Source organism: Lytechinus pictus, chromosome 1 (assembly GCF_037042905.1).
Source record: "Lytechinus pictus isolate F3 Inbred chromosome 1, Lp3.0, whole genome shotgun sequence".
In the NCBI taxonomy this organism is placed as follows: domain Eukaryota; kingdom Metazoa; phylum Echinodermata; class Echinoidea; order Temnopleuroida; family Toxopneustidae; genus Lytechinus; species Lytechinus pictus.
Genome location: NC_087245.1, coordinates 17,377,279 through 17,397,691, shown reverse-complemented (window position 1 = coordinate 17,397,691; position 20,413 = coordinate 17,377,279). Strand labels below are relative to the sequence as shown.

Here is a 20,413-nt window from a genome sequence, read left to right as displayed (position 1 = left end):
CTTTCTCTTTCTTTCTCTCTGTAAGCTTCACCTTTCCTGTTAATTTAATCTTAGTCTTAAGATTTATCAAGTCCATTACACTACCGTAATATCTGAATGTCAATCGATTGATCGATCAATCAATCAATCAATCCATCCGTCCATCCATCAATCCATCCGTCCATCCATCAATCAATCAATCAATCAATCATTCATTCAATCAATCAACCAATCAATATCGATCATCAATCAGATAAACGAACATGGCAAGATCAAAATAAAATAAAGTAAGACTGAGCAAAAAGTTATCGTGTCAGTGGACGTTTTATTTTAGCAGTAATATCATATAAAACTCCGAAGAACATATACACTCATATAGCATAGCCTAAAAGTACTTGTATTTATTTCAATGACATAACAACAAGCGTGCGAGCCTCTGATCGAGACTACGCTGAACATAAGATAGATTAAACTCTTTGTTACTGAAGGAAAAAAAAACGAAACCATGTCGAGAATGATCTCCTTCATTCCAACTTATGTATAGCATGTATCGCTTGACTTATGCAAGGTAAATTATGACATATAAATATACGATATCGTTATTTCAGATCGTATAGATGCTTTAAATTTTGATTTCACATAATAGAAAAAAAATATCATAATCCTTTCAGTGTCCAAAAATATTGTTCAGCCAGTTAATGCGATTTTTAATGTTTTGATTTAGGATTTCAATTCGACTTTTGGGGCTTGAGCATTACAGATAATACCACTTTTCGTTCAAAATGAACATAATTAAGTACATTTACTATCGGCACATGTATACGTAGAAAAATAATAGCTTTATTTCTGATAGTTTTCTTTCTCTCACACTCTCTCTCCGATATACGAATTTGTATAAACGTGCTCAAATTTGCACACAATCTGATTCCATATAAAACGAGGACGACATTGCACTAAATGTTGAGATGCGATACGAATAATCAACACCATATATAAATTGTATATAAAGATTAAAGCATCTACCACAATTAACAACATCCATTACACGATTTGCGGCAGAAACATTTAAAGTGTGTTCAAAATAAAATTCTAACTTATAATCTACTTGGATTGTTGTCCAAAGTAAAAAATAAAATCACAAAGTAATATAAAAGCAAATCTTGCACTAGAAGGGAAATTTACGTCAATGATTCATCGTGCAGTATACTCGGGAAATAAACTTGTGTTAATATCTCACATCAAATAATAACACTCGAACTTAAAATGCAAAATTGCTATAGTTAGAGATTCACATATCTGAATTCTACTACATTCACGTTATAAAAATATACAACGGTGTCTATTTTTTTTCAAGTATCCAGATAACAGATTTTGGCAGTATATGATTCATGACAGATCTTTAGCAACGTAATTGCATGTTATCATGTTATAACAGTTATAAGGTCGAATAAGTGTTACACAAGAACGCATAGTATGCTATCAAAGTGTGCTCACATTCATAATGCATTTGAAAAGACACAACGGCTAAAATTTAATAGATTTTTCTAAACTGACTCTGAATGATCGAAATTCGTACTCCCATAATTGATCACATGACCTGTCTCACTTTTGAAGCGAAGAATAAGGAGCTCACGATAAATGCTATTCAAATTATCAAAACACTCATAGGCCTACACAGATTTATATTCATCTAAATAAGTCATCAATTATGATTACTTTTTTAACATCCACAGAACATGTCCACGTTAGCAATAATGTAAAAAGACTGCAACATCTCCTGTTTTATATTTTTCATCTTCATAGCAAAATGGTATAAAATGACTAGTCTACAGAACCAGTAAGAATTCAGTGTCAAAGAGGCAGTGGACCTGCCAATAAACATGTCTACTCGTGCGACATCATTATCCTCCTCTATCCTTCCTCCACAATCGGTAAACAAAAATGTTCTCGTAAACAAAATGTAACAAAGTTTATATGTATAATGAATATTCATGTATCTCCTTTCGTATACACAATAATTAGCACATTTCAGTGATCATAGCATAGACATTGTGTACTGCAATACATTATCTGAACTATAAAATTATCTACAATCTCACGCTTTCGAGTGGAGTTCCACAACACCTCGTAATATTTACAAGAATATTTTCGCTATATAATCATCAGAGGTTTGCAGCTTTGTACAGTGATATTTGTGAGACTCTTCTTTTTGCACATCTAAAATTCTTTCAAAATCATAGCCTTTGGTGTAAGTATAGTTTCTATATATAAAAAAGTGCTATTCTACATGTTCTCAGGTCCCTAAGAACGCCATGAAGGTAGTGCAGAAAGAAATCTATTACCATGATTACGGATACTACACCTAGATCATGTAGATTATTCTATGATACCTAACGATACATGATTAATAGTGTGCCATTTTCTTGAAAACAGTACATACAGCTGCAAATTGGCAACACTACCAAATTTTCTGTATCATCCAATTAAAAAAGCAATTTATCAGCTGCTATCTAGCAATATTTAACTACTTTATATTTTATTTTCAGCTTGAATTAACATTAGAAATCTTGCCTCATGATTTTCATATTTAACTAAAACTCATTTCACGAAGAATCATTGTCGATTCAATGCAGCAACAAGGAGGGAAGAAAAGAAAATATGGAAAGAAAGAGAGAAAGAGAGAGAGGGGAGGGGGAATGGATGACTTCTCTAGCCGCTAAAAAAATCCTGTATGTTTTCTCTCCAAAATTATATAATTCGGTATGAGCTTGTGAAAGACTGGTAAACGTAACAATTTGCATGGTATACTTTCCTGTTCAAATCTACACCACTTTCGTTTTACGATAATTGCGATATCTAAGGGCATCTTTTTCCCTTGTAAAATAATCATCGATTATACTTTCAGTCTATTCATTATTTCACGATCCTTCATGACACCCGAGCTGATCATGCCGTCATGATTTTCCAGGATATAATATTTAAACTTTACCCAATAATGTGTAACATCACATTAGTCGAGAATGATTTCCATCGTAACAATGTGATTTAACAAGGCATTTCATTGTACTCTACGAGGTGAAATACCTCCTTATTAAATACTCGTCCTGTGAATATTGGTATACACATCACATATCAAATAAAAGTCTTGAAAATTTGGAGTCCGATTTCAAAATATTCCCAATTGATCGTGGCTTTTCAGGTTAGCATCATTTTCATAATTTATATAAAATAAAATAGGTGTGATAAGATTGATAACAAGCAATAAATTAAAGCATTCTGCGTTAATTATGTGGATACATTGAATTTAGGCTTATTTCCTTCAAATTTGATAAAAGCTTGTTATAAAATTGATTTAAGCATATTTTGCGACAAATTCGTGTAAAATCGTATGAAAGTATAAGATGGTTATGATTACATAAATATATGAGAAAGTCATTGCTTTCTTGATAGTACAAATTTGTTCACAATTCATAATTATTACAAGCTAAAAAAAGGTAGAAATGTAACATAAATACAAGCAAAAAGTAAAGTGGTGATTGCAACATTCATAAAGAGTAATTAGACCTTCCGGAGGAAAAAAAACAGTATACAATGACAAGAAACAAGAAGGAAAAGACATGGAAATGTGACTCAAATTTGATAAAATAAAAACATAATAGCTAATACCAGTTTCGTTAAACGAAGGTGCACAGTATCTATAAATTATTTAGAATTATCTATGACAATAATAAACGTAAAGCCTAATCATTTGTACTGTGAGAATAGTAAAACATGTCAAACAACTAATGTGAATAACTTTTGAGTAGAAATGTCGAATATCTCTTGAACCCAGAGTTAATAAGGCAAGTTAGGCTCATAAGTTTTTTCGATGGTGCCAGGAACAGGGGCGGCTCCTTCTACTTTGAGTGCGCATAACCTCTGGCGTCCTTTCTTGCTCAAAACCCGAAGTTCAGGGAGCTGCATCAGCATCCGAGAAAGGAAATTGGCTCGCGTCTGCGCACTCGTGTTGTAAGTCACGTGATCGTTGAGACAGCCGATGATTCTGTTTTGAAGCTGACTCACTTTCTCAGGTTCCTTTAATCCGTGTCTCTCTGTAGGTATTCATGAAATAGAGAATAATAAAGTGAGAAAGAGATGTAAATATTGAAATTACAGCCTTAAGCTTTCTGCTTAATTCACAATGAACTGTTTCCCTTCTGATAAAAGACGGTGATTACCATTTTCCTCATAAAGAAGTCAATTCGAGTACTTAGCAATAAGATATGATAATTATGTTACAAAAAATGGATAATAATACTACATCAGGAAAGTTGAAAGTAAACTGGCAGACAAGACTATATGACTACATGCAAAAACACCCGGGTTAGTTCTGAACACGTGAACCCATTATTTAAACACTGCAAGTATTTTGGAAGCACCTGTCAGGGTTGTACCAAGAGCAGTATAACACCCAGTCAAGTCGGCAGGTTTCGCAGCACTCTTTTTTCAACAAGAGTTTTATCAACAGGCTGGAAAGAATATAATCTTATTGTCAAGTTTTATATTGATTTTGATAGTTAACGTAAATCTATTTGCAAATGAATGTGGCGTTATGATAAATATACAGCGCAATCATGGTAATGTTCATCACTTACCGGTAATAAGAACAAGAGATGACAGACATGCGAACGAAGAGATGTCGATTTCAAGAGATGAGAGTACTTTCGAGAAGGTCCGTATATCATCTAACCATTCTCCAAAGCCTCGTTCACATTGCTGATTGTGGAGGACGTTTCCATTGCAAAACACTACATATGGATCGTCCGGGTTCACTCTGTGAGAAATATTGTACAAAAACAAATATATATTACTATCGGCATAGAAACGGGGACTGAAGTATTTATAAAATCGTTAGTTTCAGTGCATCTCGCACATCTGATGACTGTATCGAGTTTGATTTCACTAGGCTTCAGTCAAACGCAAATGTTCCACACAATGGAGTGACTCGCTTTCATTCCCTGATATTACGAATATATAAACATTACACAATCATTACTTCAGACTGTACCAGACTACCACACGAATGACAAAATGGGGGGGGGGGGTGCTTCATTGAAGCGTGTGTTCTCTATCAAGAGCCTAAAATTATTCTAATAAATTGTGTTCATTATCATCTATGCTTATTGAACTTTGTAAAGCGTTGTGACTGAGGGAATATGTTATGTAGATGAATAAACAACTTGTATAAAGTACAGAATGATTTCAGAAGAATATGTCATACATCAAATAAATAGTTAAAGAATACCATTCCCCCCGGATTTTTGCATTTAAACAGGTTATATAGTCACTGGCTATCATAATGAGCTTGAGTTTCTCACACATGGAGGTATTTATGATAAGTAATTAGAACCGAATAATGTTACCTGTATGCCATCTTGAGAACGAAGAGCTCAAGGCAAGAAGATTGGAAAAGCAAATCTTGATCTTCCCGGCAGAGATCGCTAAATCCAGGGATACGCTCCGCCCAGGACCGGATGACGTCAATAGAAGAACAAAAGTTGTCATAGAAGATTTGCAGCTGCTCGTTCTCTGGTGGTGGTGAAATGACGTCACCAGGCAGCCGAAACTGTGAAGTCAATCCAACCGCAAGTCATATAGATTATAGAAGAAATGAGATGAAGATGGAGATGGGCCGAGAGAGAGAAAAAACGGGGAGAATGATGTGGTTAATATAGTGTCATGTCCCAAGTGATTACACGCAAACCATTGATCTGAAAGGCCGACCCATATATGCTAGTAAAACCCTTTTCCCCCATCTATTATTAATCTTTTATATGACTGCCTATTTCCCCGTGAGCCCCACTAGCGAAATTGATTGCATTGTGACGTCATATGAGGCTATCCTGGTTTGCTGAGGGAAATCGGGGCAGCTATGTTTATTTTCGTTCTCCCTTCTCTTTTTCAGAACGTGTTAGACGTCATAATGGCTAAATGACGTCATCCAGAGGTATCACATCCATCACTTTATCAAGCCGTGTCGAGCATGCCTGACGGGAGCATTTTGTAGAGAACCATCGTTTCAAACCTGGCCCATCTCTGCTCGGTATGTAATTTCCTTTCCCTTCCTGTCCTACTTTCTATTCGATGTGACGTCATACTAGAATCATTGTTCAATATCACCAGGACTGGGTGGATACGTTCACCTCGTTTCCAGCCATCAATTTCATCAATCTTTCGCTTCCGCTGTAGACCATATTCATAGCTATATTAAAAGTTCCTCTTGCCGCATGCGATCAGTACTATGCATCATAACTTTTCTTCATCAAATCTTCTAGCATGAATTATATATATTTTTTTGGAAGTCAGTGATTTTGATTAAACTTCACCGCTAAGTTATAGCCAATGATAGCCTTGTCCCCTTGCTTTAGTGGTTAATAAAGGGTAAAGGTCATGTTTAGTTACCTGGCTGTAATCCCGATTTGCTTTAGCTGGTGAAGCATCAACGTGTGCTCGTACCAGGGCTGTGATAAGACTAACAGGAGGGGATGGGGGAGGGAGATCCTGAGAGTTCCGCTGTTTGGTTGGCAGTCTACCTCGTCGCCCTCGAAGGTTATCGGTTCGAACAACTAAAATAAAGCCAGAAAGAGAGGCAAAGTGATCATTTTCTGTATCATGTAATAAAGCTCATGCAATCATTCTGTGCATTATTTTGTGTGGTAACACGTAGTCCTCTGTTGATCATTCATTATGTAATTTCTAAAGTGTAACGATGCCCTGATACGAATAGATCACTGATAAGTACTGTAAGCCTTACCTTCTTTGACCATCCCGACGGCTAAACACTTTTGGAAGCGACAGTATTGGCATCGATTCCTCCGTCGTTTGTCCACCGTACAGTTTTTGTTGGCCAGACATACGTATTTAGCATTCTTTTGTACTGTCCTCTGTAAAGCAATAAAAACATATAATCGTTATCCTTTCTACACCTTTCATTTGCATCGATAAATGTATGAAAAAACATCGTCCTTTAAGGCTTATCAATCATTTCTAAATCTGAAGTGGAGGAAACTTTAAGACCTTTGGAAAGTAAGTCAAAATCTTTATTTTTTCGTCACATCACTCACTGTGACAACCTGAATCTACGGGGATTAACCGAGACATTGCGGTGGAGTTTGTAACTCGCTTTTGTAGTGGAGTTTGTAGCTTTGTTGTCAGGGAAACGCTGTGTCATCCGCATCAAGCTCTAAGATTGCGGCTTCCTGTTCTCACCCTTCTCGCCCCCTTCCCGGCGGCACAACTGTCGGTTTAGACGCAGCAGTCACTGCCAATTTGACAACTTGCCAGGGAAGGCACAAGTTAAAACTCCGGAACCTTTCAATTTTGTTACTGGCATTCTATGACGTCAATACCATGATGCAGACTCTTGAAAAAGTCTTCCTTATCTACAGGACGATGATCCAGAGGGAATACCTAGACTTGTTATTTCCTCAAAGTTGCTCAAAATGTATGCTTCCAAGTGAGGAGAACAGGAGTGACGTTACCATACGTTTCTTTTGTTTACGGAATTCTTTCATATCACATAATTTCCTGGGGAAACTGGTTATGAAGATTCCTGCCCAGGCATCTACAGTTCGGTCTTTTTTAGCTTCATGTATTTTTCAAGATGAATGATACCGTGAATACTTCTATTTTTTCTCATTGTTTAATTTTATGTATTAATTTGATTCTAACTCAATTTTAGTAAACTGTACAGCGTATCTTACCTTAAAGAAACCCTTGCATCCTTCGCACGTTCTGACGCCATAATGTTGGCAAGCTGCACTGTCACCACACACAGCACACATGCCTTCCTGAGAGGGCGTCCTAGGCGGTGTTATCATGGGTCCTTCTGGTGATAGTGACATGATAGGACTGGTTCTCCTTGCCCCGACCATAATGTTATGTTGAGAACCAAGCGGTGGGTTAGGTGGCATTGGGTAGTGATGAGGTTTGCTTTCCAAGATGGATGTTTCCGTACATGTCGGTATGGGACCCTCTTGTGAAGTACCCCATACAAAATGAGGAGGAACGCTCGCATCAACATGAATAGACGAAACGTCATGCGTAAAACTTGTGTCATAATAATCGTTTTGATGACCCACTGGAGAATACGTGCTGTGTGATGTTGTTGGGGGAGTGACTCCTGTTAAAGTTGGGCTGTATGCATGTTGGTAAGCTATGTGTTCAGACATAGAAGGGATCGCAGGAAGTGGATACTCCCTGTCGTAAGTTTCAGGTTGGGTTGCACTTGGGAGAAACTCCGTCATTGAACTGAACGGGGGAAACTCTGGCGAATGTTCTTCGTAGTTCGGCCTCAATCCTGGGGGACCAAAACAGTCCTGAAAGTTCGGCAATCTGCTACTGGTGGAAGTGCAAACCGGAGGACTGCTATAGTTCGATGAAAAGGTTTCTGGCGTTTGAACAATACAAGGCGGTGAGGATGCGTCTTGCTTCGGGGTGTAAGAGGGCATACTGGCGGGCATAGGGGTAACGGGAGATTGCCTCTGGGGGGACTGATGAGGAGTATGTTGCTGGTGATTATGAGGTGTCACTCGATGCTGGGATTGTTGTTGGGATTGAGGTTGAGGTTGCTGAAGAGGTGGTGATGCCTCTGACTGTGGATGTTGCACTGGTCGATGCGGTTGGGTTGCTTGTTGATTTGGAGGTGAATGATGATGTGGATGAGGATGCTGCTGCTGTTGTGAGATGAGAGTCCCGTCTGTACTGAGTGGTGGGCTGACTGGGCTACCTTCTGGTTGATTGGGACTGGTGAAATTCTGAAACAGTTTTGTTTCCAGTATATTATACTGGGATGACCCCGCGTTCGGATCGACGTAGCCTTTAATAAAAAGAAGAAAGAATAAATGATTAAAATAAAGTTTTGTTTTCCATGTTACTTTCGAGATACATTTTTGAATATTTCCGAAGAATTCATTGAAAGCTTCGATAAATGTACATGTTCGAGTTATCGATAAGGCATTTTCTCTGACATGTCGCCCAGGCCAAGTGATTACACGTAGAAATAAGTATCATGAAATATTATTATTCTAAGGAGTCATAAGTGATTTCTTATCCTATTTTCGCTTCAAATTTTAAGTACAAAATTTAACTGCTTTAAAATTAAATAAAAAGAGTTGAATATAGCAAACAATTGATACTAATAAATGAATTACATGTAAACGAACAAATGAAAACAGGCACTTGCAATGAATACCATGATAACTTTCATGCATTCTAGTGTTTTTCTTTTGTACATGTATTTCATGCAGTGATGACACGATGATATTAAGGCAACATGAAAAAATGGTTGATCACAGCATTCCATAACAGAACTATGCATATACATGAAAAGGTGTGAAAATTGTCTGACGATTCGGTTAATTATTTTTGCGGTTTTTTTGCGATAATTTTCATTGTCAATTTAACGGTAATATCGACTGAGGAGGTATTTTCATTTGAGAAAAACGCCAAAATAAAAAAAAGTTGATAGAAGAGAGAGAGAAAGAGAGAGGATGAGAGAGAGAGAGAAGGGGGTGAATTGTTATTTCACATAAGTTAAGAGACAAACAAGAATTTGAGCACTCTAGTTGCACTGTTCATGAAAAGAAAACTAAATGAAATTAACGGATCAGTGTCTCGACAACATTGTATTTACAGACAATGATCAAGACGATGGGTGTTGAACACTTAGGATGATTAATATTGAGGTAAGCACCTGAATAGGCTTCGAAGTCATCAAAAGGATAGGTTGGGTAGCCATTGACATGAGGGTACCCGGTCCCAAAGGAAGTGGGTGCGCCTACCAGCATCATGGTCAATCTCGGGTATTGGTAGCGCCCCTTGAAGTCTCTTTGCGACGCCGTTTAAAGGGCTGCCGTACTTGGATGCAACACAGAAGATTCCCGCTTTAAGCACGGCTTCCGTTTTTTAATTGGTTAAATCTGATGTGACGTCACCAAATCTCAGCAAACCCAAGAGAAGCACCCGGCATTCACTGTGATATCGTCTGCTCCCAAAGGCCTGTATTGTGTTGTATGCACAGATTTGAAGGCACATTATAACCACTGTGTCCAACCGTTACATGTTCATATTGAAACACAAATGCACATTATCATTGGGATATTGCAGTAGATTGCAGTAGTATCATTACAGGCGTGCCTGTGTTTTCCCTTTTTTCACTTCCACATTCTAAAACCCCCAATTATTGTCAAGTGTGATATGCTTCATATATGCTGATGTATATCAAAAGGTGGGGACACATTAAATATCCACCATCAATAATTGGTGGGAGGGTTGTTGACGGACATTATCCTATCGCTTCCTATCGCCTACCCAAGTACCAGACCAGTAAAACTATTATTTTAAGAACTTCCTGAATTGTTTCCAAAATGAAACTTAATTTCAACAACCTTTTTCAATATTTTGAATAACAACATTTGACTCATAGGTCTGGTTTAAGGAAATTAGAAAGTGCCCACACTTGGGTTAATCATTTCCAGTTTCTTGGAAACGTCCAACAAATAGATTCACAATGGGGAAATATATTTAAAATGTCACATGAATTAAAAGATAATTTTATTCTAAATTGTTAATTAGCTCAAGAAATAGAGACATTGCTATGTTTCCCGCTAAACAGAAATCGATCATCATTCATTTACTTTGTTGGCATTGTTTTTATTCTTATTTGGAAAACATTCAATGACAATGTGGACTTTCCGTGAAAGAATATGTATTTGGACTTCAGTATCAATAATCAGAGGTAGAATTCCATTCCATGAAAGAGATGTTAACGATCAAATTGTAGACTTGTGACAATGTATGCAAGGATTTGCTGTCCGACATACTTCGAATAAAGATAGAAACAGAGAGAGAGAAAAAAAAAGAGAGAGAGAACGATTGCGGCCAACATGTTTTGAGACATCTTAATAAAAATGCAGATAATTGCAGTCAACGAAGTCGTAACTCCGTTCGCTTCATCGAGGCGACGTAAATAGAATATATCAAAAGGAAAATCTGATTTACCATGCAATGACGTGGGTGTATTCTTACGATCACTGGTATATACTAAAACCATTCACTCATTTTGGCCTACATGGATGAATTAGTGAATACTCGAGGGGATATATGATAACTGACGTAAGCTTCTAAATATACTGTACTTATGACTTTTTATTATATTAATAACGCAAACAAAGCGTGTTTCATCTCATGACTGTGTACAAAAAAGGGTAAAATGGGGTCTTTTTGGTAGCAAATTTGTCCCTCGAAAGAAAGTTTAAACATTGAAATGTTGCCATCCAGCTTTAAAAAAATAAAACGTAGTATGTCTGTGAAATCGTTGGTTGGATTCTTCTTACCAAATAAGTTGCAATTGTGTACCTAGATTTCGGGTTATAATGTTACGGGTTACGATTTGACTCACCCCCCCCCCCCTGCTCCATTCATTCATTTAGCTGTACAATACAGAGGCAAACACACTCTTTTCTCTCTTTATGGTGATGATGTGTGTACATTTATCCAACTTCATGCAAACTTATATACTTGAAAGAGTTTATCTTTAAGTTTTGATGGATCGGTAGAGGTAAACGTAACGGTAGAGATGTTTAATTTTGATATCCACTTCAGATTCTTTGGTATGAAGGCGGCAAATCATATTCACAATAAGCGCCTTTTATTTGAGCTCTGGAGATTTACCCCCACATATATTGGGGAGATATAGGAAAGAGAGTAAAACGATTAAACACTTGAAAATTCGCCCCTGAAGTGGCTACCAAAATTGATGTATGCTGAGTACATATACACAGGATGCTTACGCAAATCGCGCTACCCTCTCATCCACTGAATTTGCTATTGGATTTCTGGAAGCTAAGGCGGGGCAAAGTGTTTGCATGCTTCACAATAAACATCCATCCATAATTGTCTGTAATAGGTTGCGATAGAAAACAGAAATATGGCCACGTTGGTGGGAACGAAATAAAAACACAAAAAACAAGTGGACAATTCTTAATCTACCCCAGATGATAGCAAAAGAAATATTACATACTTGAAGTGAAGCCATGTCTACTACCCGATATATTGAGAATTTTGATGATGAAAATTGAGCGGCCGTTCCATCTTATTTCGTCTTATATCCGTATATTATGAATACCCCGGAGTCTGTCCGCTCGCCTTGATATGAAGATGTATAAAGCTTGCATTGAATGCATTGGTGATAGTACATTGCCATACCCAACCCCTACATTGAAGACTATTGAGGTGGACAGGTACCTCCCACTGCGCGCATAATGTACAGAGATTGCTAGATGCCTTACCATTACATGGCGCCGCGGTACTTACGTACTAATATTGTTGTAGGATTTACCGATACTCCTAGCATAGTAAAACGTATAAGAAAGGGATGTATGTATCTGTTTTATAATGGAATCTGATTATATATTGAATATGGAATATTTTTTTTTAAAGTGCAAACATACTATGATCTATGTCAGTTTCGTGAGGTTAATAATTGCAAAGGAAAACCAACTAGGTCAATATCATCAATATAGAGATGGATGATCCTTTTTCTGAATATTATAGTACTGTGTAAATTATACACTGCAAAAATACCGGTGTTGATTTAACACCACCCCAGTATCTATATCGGTCCACACCAGAGAAGCGTTTGAAACAACACCAGTTAAGCATCAAATCGATATTGGTTTAACACTAATTGGTGTTGCTTAAATGCCAAATTGGTGTTAGCCTAACGCCAAACCGGTGTTTTTTCAACACCTCTGGTGTGGACCGATATAGATACCATGCTGGTGTTTTTGCAGCGTAGGTGGTGTCAGCATCATAACAATGTGTACTATGCCATTATTGTTTCTCATAAAAAAAAGCCAGAAGATATTATTTCACATAAATACACAATGTGAAATAATATACTGTATACATTTTTTTCTGTAGTCTTAGCGAATATGAGGCCTAATGCAAAATGAAGTTGGTTCGATATTCACCTACTCCATATATTTAGTTTTAATTAAGTGTAATAAAGAGAACTGCATATGAGAAGCCAGTAATCGCAACAACCATGCACAGGCCTGCCGTTGGCCATGGCGTGTCGGCTTCAATTAGATGCGGAAAATATTCCAAGTATGTGCAGCCAGCTTATATGAGGCCCGGTGGTTAATGATATTAGCCTATACTGCTACCCGTCACTTCTATGTAAATATGATATGTATACGTTATTAGTCAGTGTATGTGCATATGAACTAACACACACACACACACACACACACACACACACACACATATATATATATATATATATATATATATATACCGTCATACCTAAAATCAGGAGCCATTTTGACAATTCGGCAATATTGAGATTTTTATATAAGCTCTAAAATAAACTTTAAAAACCCGAAACAGGTTGGCTGAGATGAAGAAATATCAACTATTCTGTTACAAACACGATAAACTATTAAGTATATACCACGAAGGCTTCGTGTTTTTAGGGAAAACAATAATAAAATGTATTTATATAGCACACATCAAAACGCTATAGTTAAGTCTCTATGCACTTTGGATAAAGATATACATGGAAATGAATGAAGATATTCCTCTATAAACAGAAGTAATCATTAGTTAATGAATTTTCTTCATTGTAAAATCGACTTCATTTACTTGACTTTATTTATTAGTGTAATAAGAAAAATATTGTGAATATAGAAGTAGACTTTCTCATGAATATGCAGTCGCAGACGCTCTCACGCACAAAGGCATGCACACCCGCAGTCTCACGCACAGGCACTTTCACCCACATACTCTCTGATAACAACCAACGAATTGAAACTTTGAAGTGAAAAATAATTGCATATTTTTATCGAGTGAAAAACACTAGTCAAAAGTGATAATTCCAACTGAGGTTTGCAAAGAATGTAAAAGAATGTATTTTTTCATTAACCAACATTGATAAAAAAGATGATAAACACTCGAGTTCTGAAAGAAAAAGTTTCCCAAAGTATGTTAGCGCACAAGGAAAATTCCGATTTATGGGGAAAGTATAAATGAAATACTGAGATATATTCGTAATCAGCAGCAACCGCCTATAAAACAAACTATTACAAATATGATAGAAGACATACAAATACGTTCACAATGTCCGATCAGAACATAAGATAACACCTCCAAGTGAACCGTTATTCCTCTCTATTATGATCCTATTGTACAAGGTCATATTCTCTAAAATCTTATTTTATGACACACAAGGTAAAACGATGAAACGAATAAGGATTTGATAAGAATCTATCCATTCTTACCTGAGTCAGGAAGTACAAAAATATTCTCAAGATCTTATTTCACCACACTGTGATGGGTAAAACAATCTTGTAGCAGACGACAAATTGTGTTCCAGTATAAAAAGTAGTAAAATACTTGGAAGATGTCAAACAAAGTGGAAAACTTTCACAGTTGACTAAACTGCAAAAAAGTGATGATGATTGCTTGTTTATGTTTGCTGTAAACCCAAACACCGGGCCCTCCTCCTCGTTCTCAGTCTCATTGACGAGTACGAAGACTGAAGAAACGATGCTGGTTGGTGGCACAAGCAAGCAAGAGTGAAACGCACTGCTTCTCTGCGACAAAAGTATAAACCCCTACTCGGGCGAGCCTCATATCGAATTGAGAAGCTATGACATCAGCAAAGCGCTGGTGTACGCTTCGTTAGAAGCGGACCTGGGACTGCACCATCATACAGGTTTGTGCGTGTAAGCCGCTCGCCTTGACGTCACAAGGGTTCGAGGGTTACCCTCGTATGACGTCAGAATCGACGTTGTCGTACAGTTCTCCGCAAATAGCGGCGCTATAAATAAACTCAGCCCCTTTACTGAGGTAGATGGAGGGAGCGTTGGGAGATGTATACACTTCGTATATGGATATATAGGAGTGTGTGCCTTACAGTGTGCTAGTGTGCGATGCAGATGGCGTTCGCTTCTCTTGATCATTTCTAAGGACAAGTTTTTATTCTAACGAATTGAAAATAAAAATGTTGATGCCGCTATGAAAAATCATTCTTTTTGATCATCAAATAATACATTTTATAATCTTTCATCCCTGAACATCTTTTCACGGAAAACAACATCTTGTATTTGCAAATTCGTTAAAGACCTCAGTAAAACAGAAGAGTATGTTATCAGTCGGTGTTATAATAAAAAAATGAAAGAAAGATATCCTAAAAGCGTAGTGTTCTTGAAAAATTCAGTTTTTTTATTCATAATTTATGTTTGTTTTGATTTTTGGGGGGCAAATAATCCAATCTTAAAGGAATATCAAATTTTCGTTAATAAAACAACTTCAAATATTTGGGATGTACAAATAGAAAATACTGATTTGTCTCTATGTTCACTCTCTAAGAAGTGATTTTTAAGAGTGAGTTTGCGATAAAAAGGAGTAATGTTATCTCAAAATGAGTGAAAATAGTCATGTTAACTCTGGAATCACCCCCGTAATAAGATTCACTTATTTGATATTAATAACAACGCACTTTCCAATACATAACAACAAATAAACTTTGAAGCCTGCAATGTTTTTATGAAATTATTGTATGTATTCGATTGACAGCCAAGATAATTCTGAAGCCATACATTTTAGTTATTGTGTCACCTAGGAATCGTATGGTTTCTATTCTTTCCCTCTTCATAATGTAATGCCTTGTTTTTGTAAGACAATGCACGATTTTCATCTTGCTAATATCATTAATAGTAAACTTTAAATTCAAACTACATCCAGGATTTTACAAATGTTAATATTCTAAAATACAATCATAAAAGGGGGTAAAATGTCTGAAGAGGGAACACAGTTTTGAAATAGTAGATGATCACCCTTGTGTTAGGAACTCCTTATTTCTCCGAGTGTAACCATTTTCGTTCTGAATACAGTATTTTAAAAATATTCATCTCTGGTAATCGCAAAGCATATAGTCACCCTTCGATCATTTCAAATGACGAGATAACATTATAGCTCTATGATATATATCTTTCGTATCTTTTGTTCGTTTACTTTTTCACTATCTTATCTAATGCATCTAATATCTCGTTCACAGTAAACGCTATATTTTAATCCGTAAGGGTGATATTGGACATTAAAAAAAAGGAATGTAATACCGTTGTTAAATAAGAGTCAAATATTACACGAATTATGGCGCCTTTTGAAAACAATCACTGAAGAAAGTGATTATGAAATGGATATCCAATGCATTATATATATCCAGAGCAAGCTTTTACACGAGCCTTATTGTCGTCATCCATCTTTTTGATCTTTCATCATGTTTATAAGTTTCATTTTTAATTATCAATTGTCAGTGCAATTTGTTTCATTTGATGTTTGTTTTAAAACAGATATAGCTATTAATGTGAATTGAAAATATATCTTCTCAGGAAAGAATGTATTATCATAAGAATTTATTTTTCATGTACGGAAAACTCTCGTAAATTCATCTAGCCCATAACTTAATCTCATTCGGTGGTATTGACTGGGATAGTTTAACGATTTGGAGGTAATTCCTTTTAAAAGCAATGTAAAGGGTATTACCCGACATATCTCCGAAAATGCATGTGTTGATTGAATTCGACAAATATCTTAAAACACAATAATTTTGTTTATGTTCATGTTTTATTTTGAGTAATTCAGCTCATATGCCAATAGCTTCGTTTGGAGTTTAATATTCATGACGGCTATGATTACTAAGCTAGTTATGGAAATGAAGCAAAACGAAAAGTTGGTATCTTAAGCGATTATTGTATATATTTTCATCACTTGAATAGGTCAATAAGAATAACGAATGCTTTGCCAGTTTTTCTAATGTCTTGCATGGTCTCATCGTTATATAAAAGTTGTCATATATTTTGAGTATATTAAAAGAAATCCTAGAAATCCAAAAGGGGATCGATTTAATTGAAGACCGAGCGAAAGAAATGATAGCAAATGATTTCTAACGAAGAGACCAATATTGTTTTATTACAAGTTTGATATATTATATTTATTTCTATAATTATTATGAAGTGTTTCGAAACATATACGCCCATGCAGATAAGTCGTTCTTATCAAGAAATTTAAGTTATTCACTGAGAAAGGTACATACAAAAACAATGAAACCATGAACTTTTAACTAGCTGTTCTGTCTTTAATTTAAATGTCTGATCTTATATGGTATCAGATTATTGAAAGATGCTGAAAATGGGAAAAAAGTATTTTCAAGGTAAGAAACTTTATGGATTCAAAATGTTTATATATTCAATAATTCCATTTTTAGAGACCACTATAGCATTCGCCTTAATACAATTTGCCAACACTTTGGCTATTCCCAGGCACCAAAATCAATTTGTAAATCTATCAAACCCGTAAGAATACAAGGAATTCAGGGATTCTAGCAATATAGCCATGAATAATATCATAAACATGTCGAAATATTAAAGGATGAAATAAGAAAAACAAGTATGATATCACAACATGAATGAAATGAAGAATTAAAAAAAGTCTAATGAAAGACAAAAAGTAACATTACCATTCAACATGTCCAACGGCACCCATTCGAACGAAAGGCGAGTCTAGGAGGCGGGCATGGAACAAAATATTGAAGATATCACCAACTGCTTGGAGTTGTAACAAAAAGTGAAAAATGTTTTCGCGGTTGGGCCTTTATATATAATTCAGAGAGCAGTCAATGCATAACGGTATACATTGTGGATAGGAATCTATCAATGCGACTTTCAAATGTTGTATGGTTTCCCTGACAAGTATGAGTTGATAACGACATGGGGGCGTTGGTGTGGTAGAGATTAACGGATGTCTATAGGACGATACACCGTGACGTGATATATTTCCTCATGTTTGTGTAAAGTAGTTGGGGGATCGTAAAACTTTATGAATCGCCCGACTTCAGAATGCGAAATAGTGAATATCATATAACAGGAACATTATGATTTCTCTGTAAAATATACTAATGAATGGATATCTGAAATCATTTATGCCTTTCTATGCGAAATGAAAGGCATAAAACGGCCTTTATATTTCCCCATGCATATAAAGTAGTTGGGGGTATCGTAAGATTTTACGAGGCATAAATCGCCGGATATCTGGATGCGAAATAGTAAATATCATATAACAGGAACAGTATGATTTCTCTGTAAAATGTACTAATGAATGGATTATATGAAAATGAAATCAGTCATGCCTTTGCGAAACGAAAGGTATGATACGGCCTAGTTTGAACAGAATCTGTTTACTTTCCCTATTTTTCTAGCCAGGCCAACACATAATCACATATAACACGTTAACATTTTTGAATATGTGCACTTAGGGCAAGACAAAATTACATGAAGAGAAGACCTAGCATATAGCTCTGCGTGGTTTCTTCATTCAATATTTTTAACAATAATTATGCCAAGGGTGAGAGGGTTGAGCTGATTTTCCAGCTATCTACATGGACATACAATGAAATCTTTTTGCATTGTCATGATAAAACTTGATTTTGATATCAAAATATTTGATTGTTGAATTTTCTACTTCAACTAATATTCCACTTCCCTTTCCAAGATCAAACAGGACAAATAGGCGATAGCCTATACCTATGTTGGAGAGTATATTCATGACATAGATTTCAAATTGTTACATTTCCCCCTCCCTAAATCTATGTTTTTCTGACATAAACTGCATTATCTGAAGAACCATCGCATATTTCATTTGTGTTTTATTCATAATCAAACACCTATCCAATCTTATTCTATTACTTTCCACGAAAGTTGTCATTAATTCTGTTAACTGAAGGCTTGTTTGATTGTGTTGACTAAATTGATTCCTCTTTAATCATAGAAAATGATGTCATCCACAGTACACCTTCATATACTTCTTTTTTGTTGTTGTTATAACCGAACTTTTCAAGCACACGTGAATGGATTTCTGCAAGAAACACATATATTTCATTTTAACCCGTTTAAAACTCTACAGAACTGAAATGTGAAGAAAAATTGTTTGAAATAAATTCAAATAAAACTTGAAAGAACTCATTTTATGACACTATGTTTAAAAAGACACTATATTTTAAAGAACGAGATGTGAATGGCATTTGAGTAATTTGATTTTCAGTTGCGCCGAATACTGGGTATACAATAATTACACTAGAATGTACATCTTAATCATTTCCAAGAAATCATAAATAACATAGAATTATTGCAATATAGCATATGTTCAATGGGGTGTAATTTGCTTAATCCTTTCAAATTTGTTTTATTGAATGTATACTTCTTAACTCATTTTCAATGACATTTTGTTTTTGTTCTTTTCAATTATTACAGTATGTTATTTCTATTTGATGTATTTTGATGCATCAATTGGTGTTACAGCAAACAATTTGTTAATAACTGAAACAAATAGAACTTCATTCCTTACGCTTGTATTGACCTTCCATGGTATTATATCAACGTTAGTCATGCTGCATTGCTCCCATGAAAAATCTTGTAGCCAGGTATTTAGACAAAATCTACCTGGACAAGACTCACAATTTGCTCGCCAGAAGGATATTCATATCTCTCATAATGACCGACTTTTACTTGAAGGTATAGGCAAATCCTTCTCTTAATATTGATGAATAATGGAGTTCAGGACGAGGGAGATTAATTATGTCACACACCAGTTGGAAGACCATCTTGGCTGTGTTGCACATACAGTAGGTAATGATCGAAGCAGCTACATTGAGACAGCTGGTAAATACCTTCAACATATTGCCAGGCACCCTCGTTTTAGACATACCTATACCGTCGGTTTGCACTTGTGGGAAAGTGTGTAGTACATGTATCCTTAAAGCTCTAGAATCGAGTCATATCATGACAAATTATCCAAGGTGACTCGATGAAGCTATTTATCCTGGGTAATAATGCTCAACAGATCCGCTTGTCATCGATGGATATAAGCAAACACATTGGCAGAGGTACGAATGCTCAAACCTTGGGTAACAAATCATCAGAATTATTCCCTTTATCATTTCCTGTATCAGTATTACAAAGGAGGAATATCATCTTCTTGTAAAATACCTGTTATCTGGATTTCCGGGTTTGTCATCTGGTTGAATATGCAGGAGATGAAAATACATTCCTTGAGAATTATATTCTTATAGGCCTGTAGAATGCTTGTTTTTCCGCTTTTAAGTTTTAAACATCCACCATTATTTGCAATGCTAGCTACATTGTGTTCTGAAGAAGAAGAAGAAGAGGTATATCCGTCAAAAAATGCTCCAAATCCATAATGATAAAGAGAAATACCCCAGAAAAGGAATGATCAATGATATTCCTTTGCGAAGAAGAGAAATCCATCACTTCTCTCTCAAACCATGTTTTTTTAAAAATTAACTTTCCTGTATTCGTGAGTTAATTCTTGTCAT

At 35.9% G+C, this 20,413-nt stretch overlaps 1 protein-coding gene across 1 annotated transcript; it reads right to left on the bottom strand.

Annotated features, from left to right (window-relative positions):
- Nucleotides 1-284: 284 nt before the first annotated feature.
- Nucleotides 285-14,628, bottom strand: LOC129258550 (nuclear receptor subfamily 4 group A member 2-like). Its single transcript, XM_064097401.1, has 8 exons — nt 14,301-14,628; nt 9,713-10,017; nt 7,722-8,836; nt 6,773-6,902; nt 6,421-6,584; nt 5,382-5,584; nt 4,614-4,792; nt 285-4,070 (listed from the first exon to the last, which is right to left on the bottom strand). Exons 2-8 carry the CDS (start codon nt 9,807-9,809, stop codon nt 3,814-3,816), a joined length of 2,145 nt encoding a protein of 714 aa, XP_063953471.1. The 5' UTR covers nt 9,810-10,017; nt 14,301-14,628; the 3' UTR covers nt 285-3,813.
- Nucleotides 14,629-20,413: the final 5,785 nt, after the last annotated feature.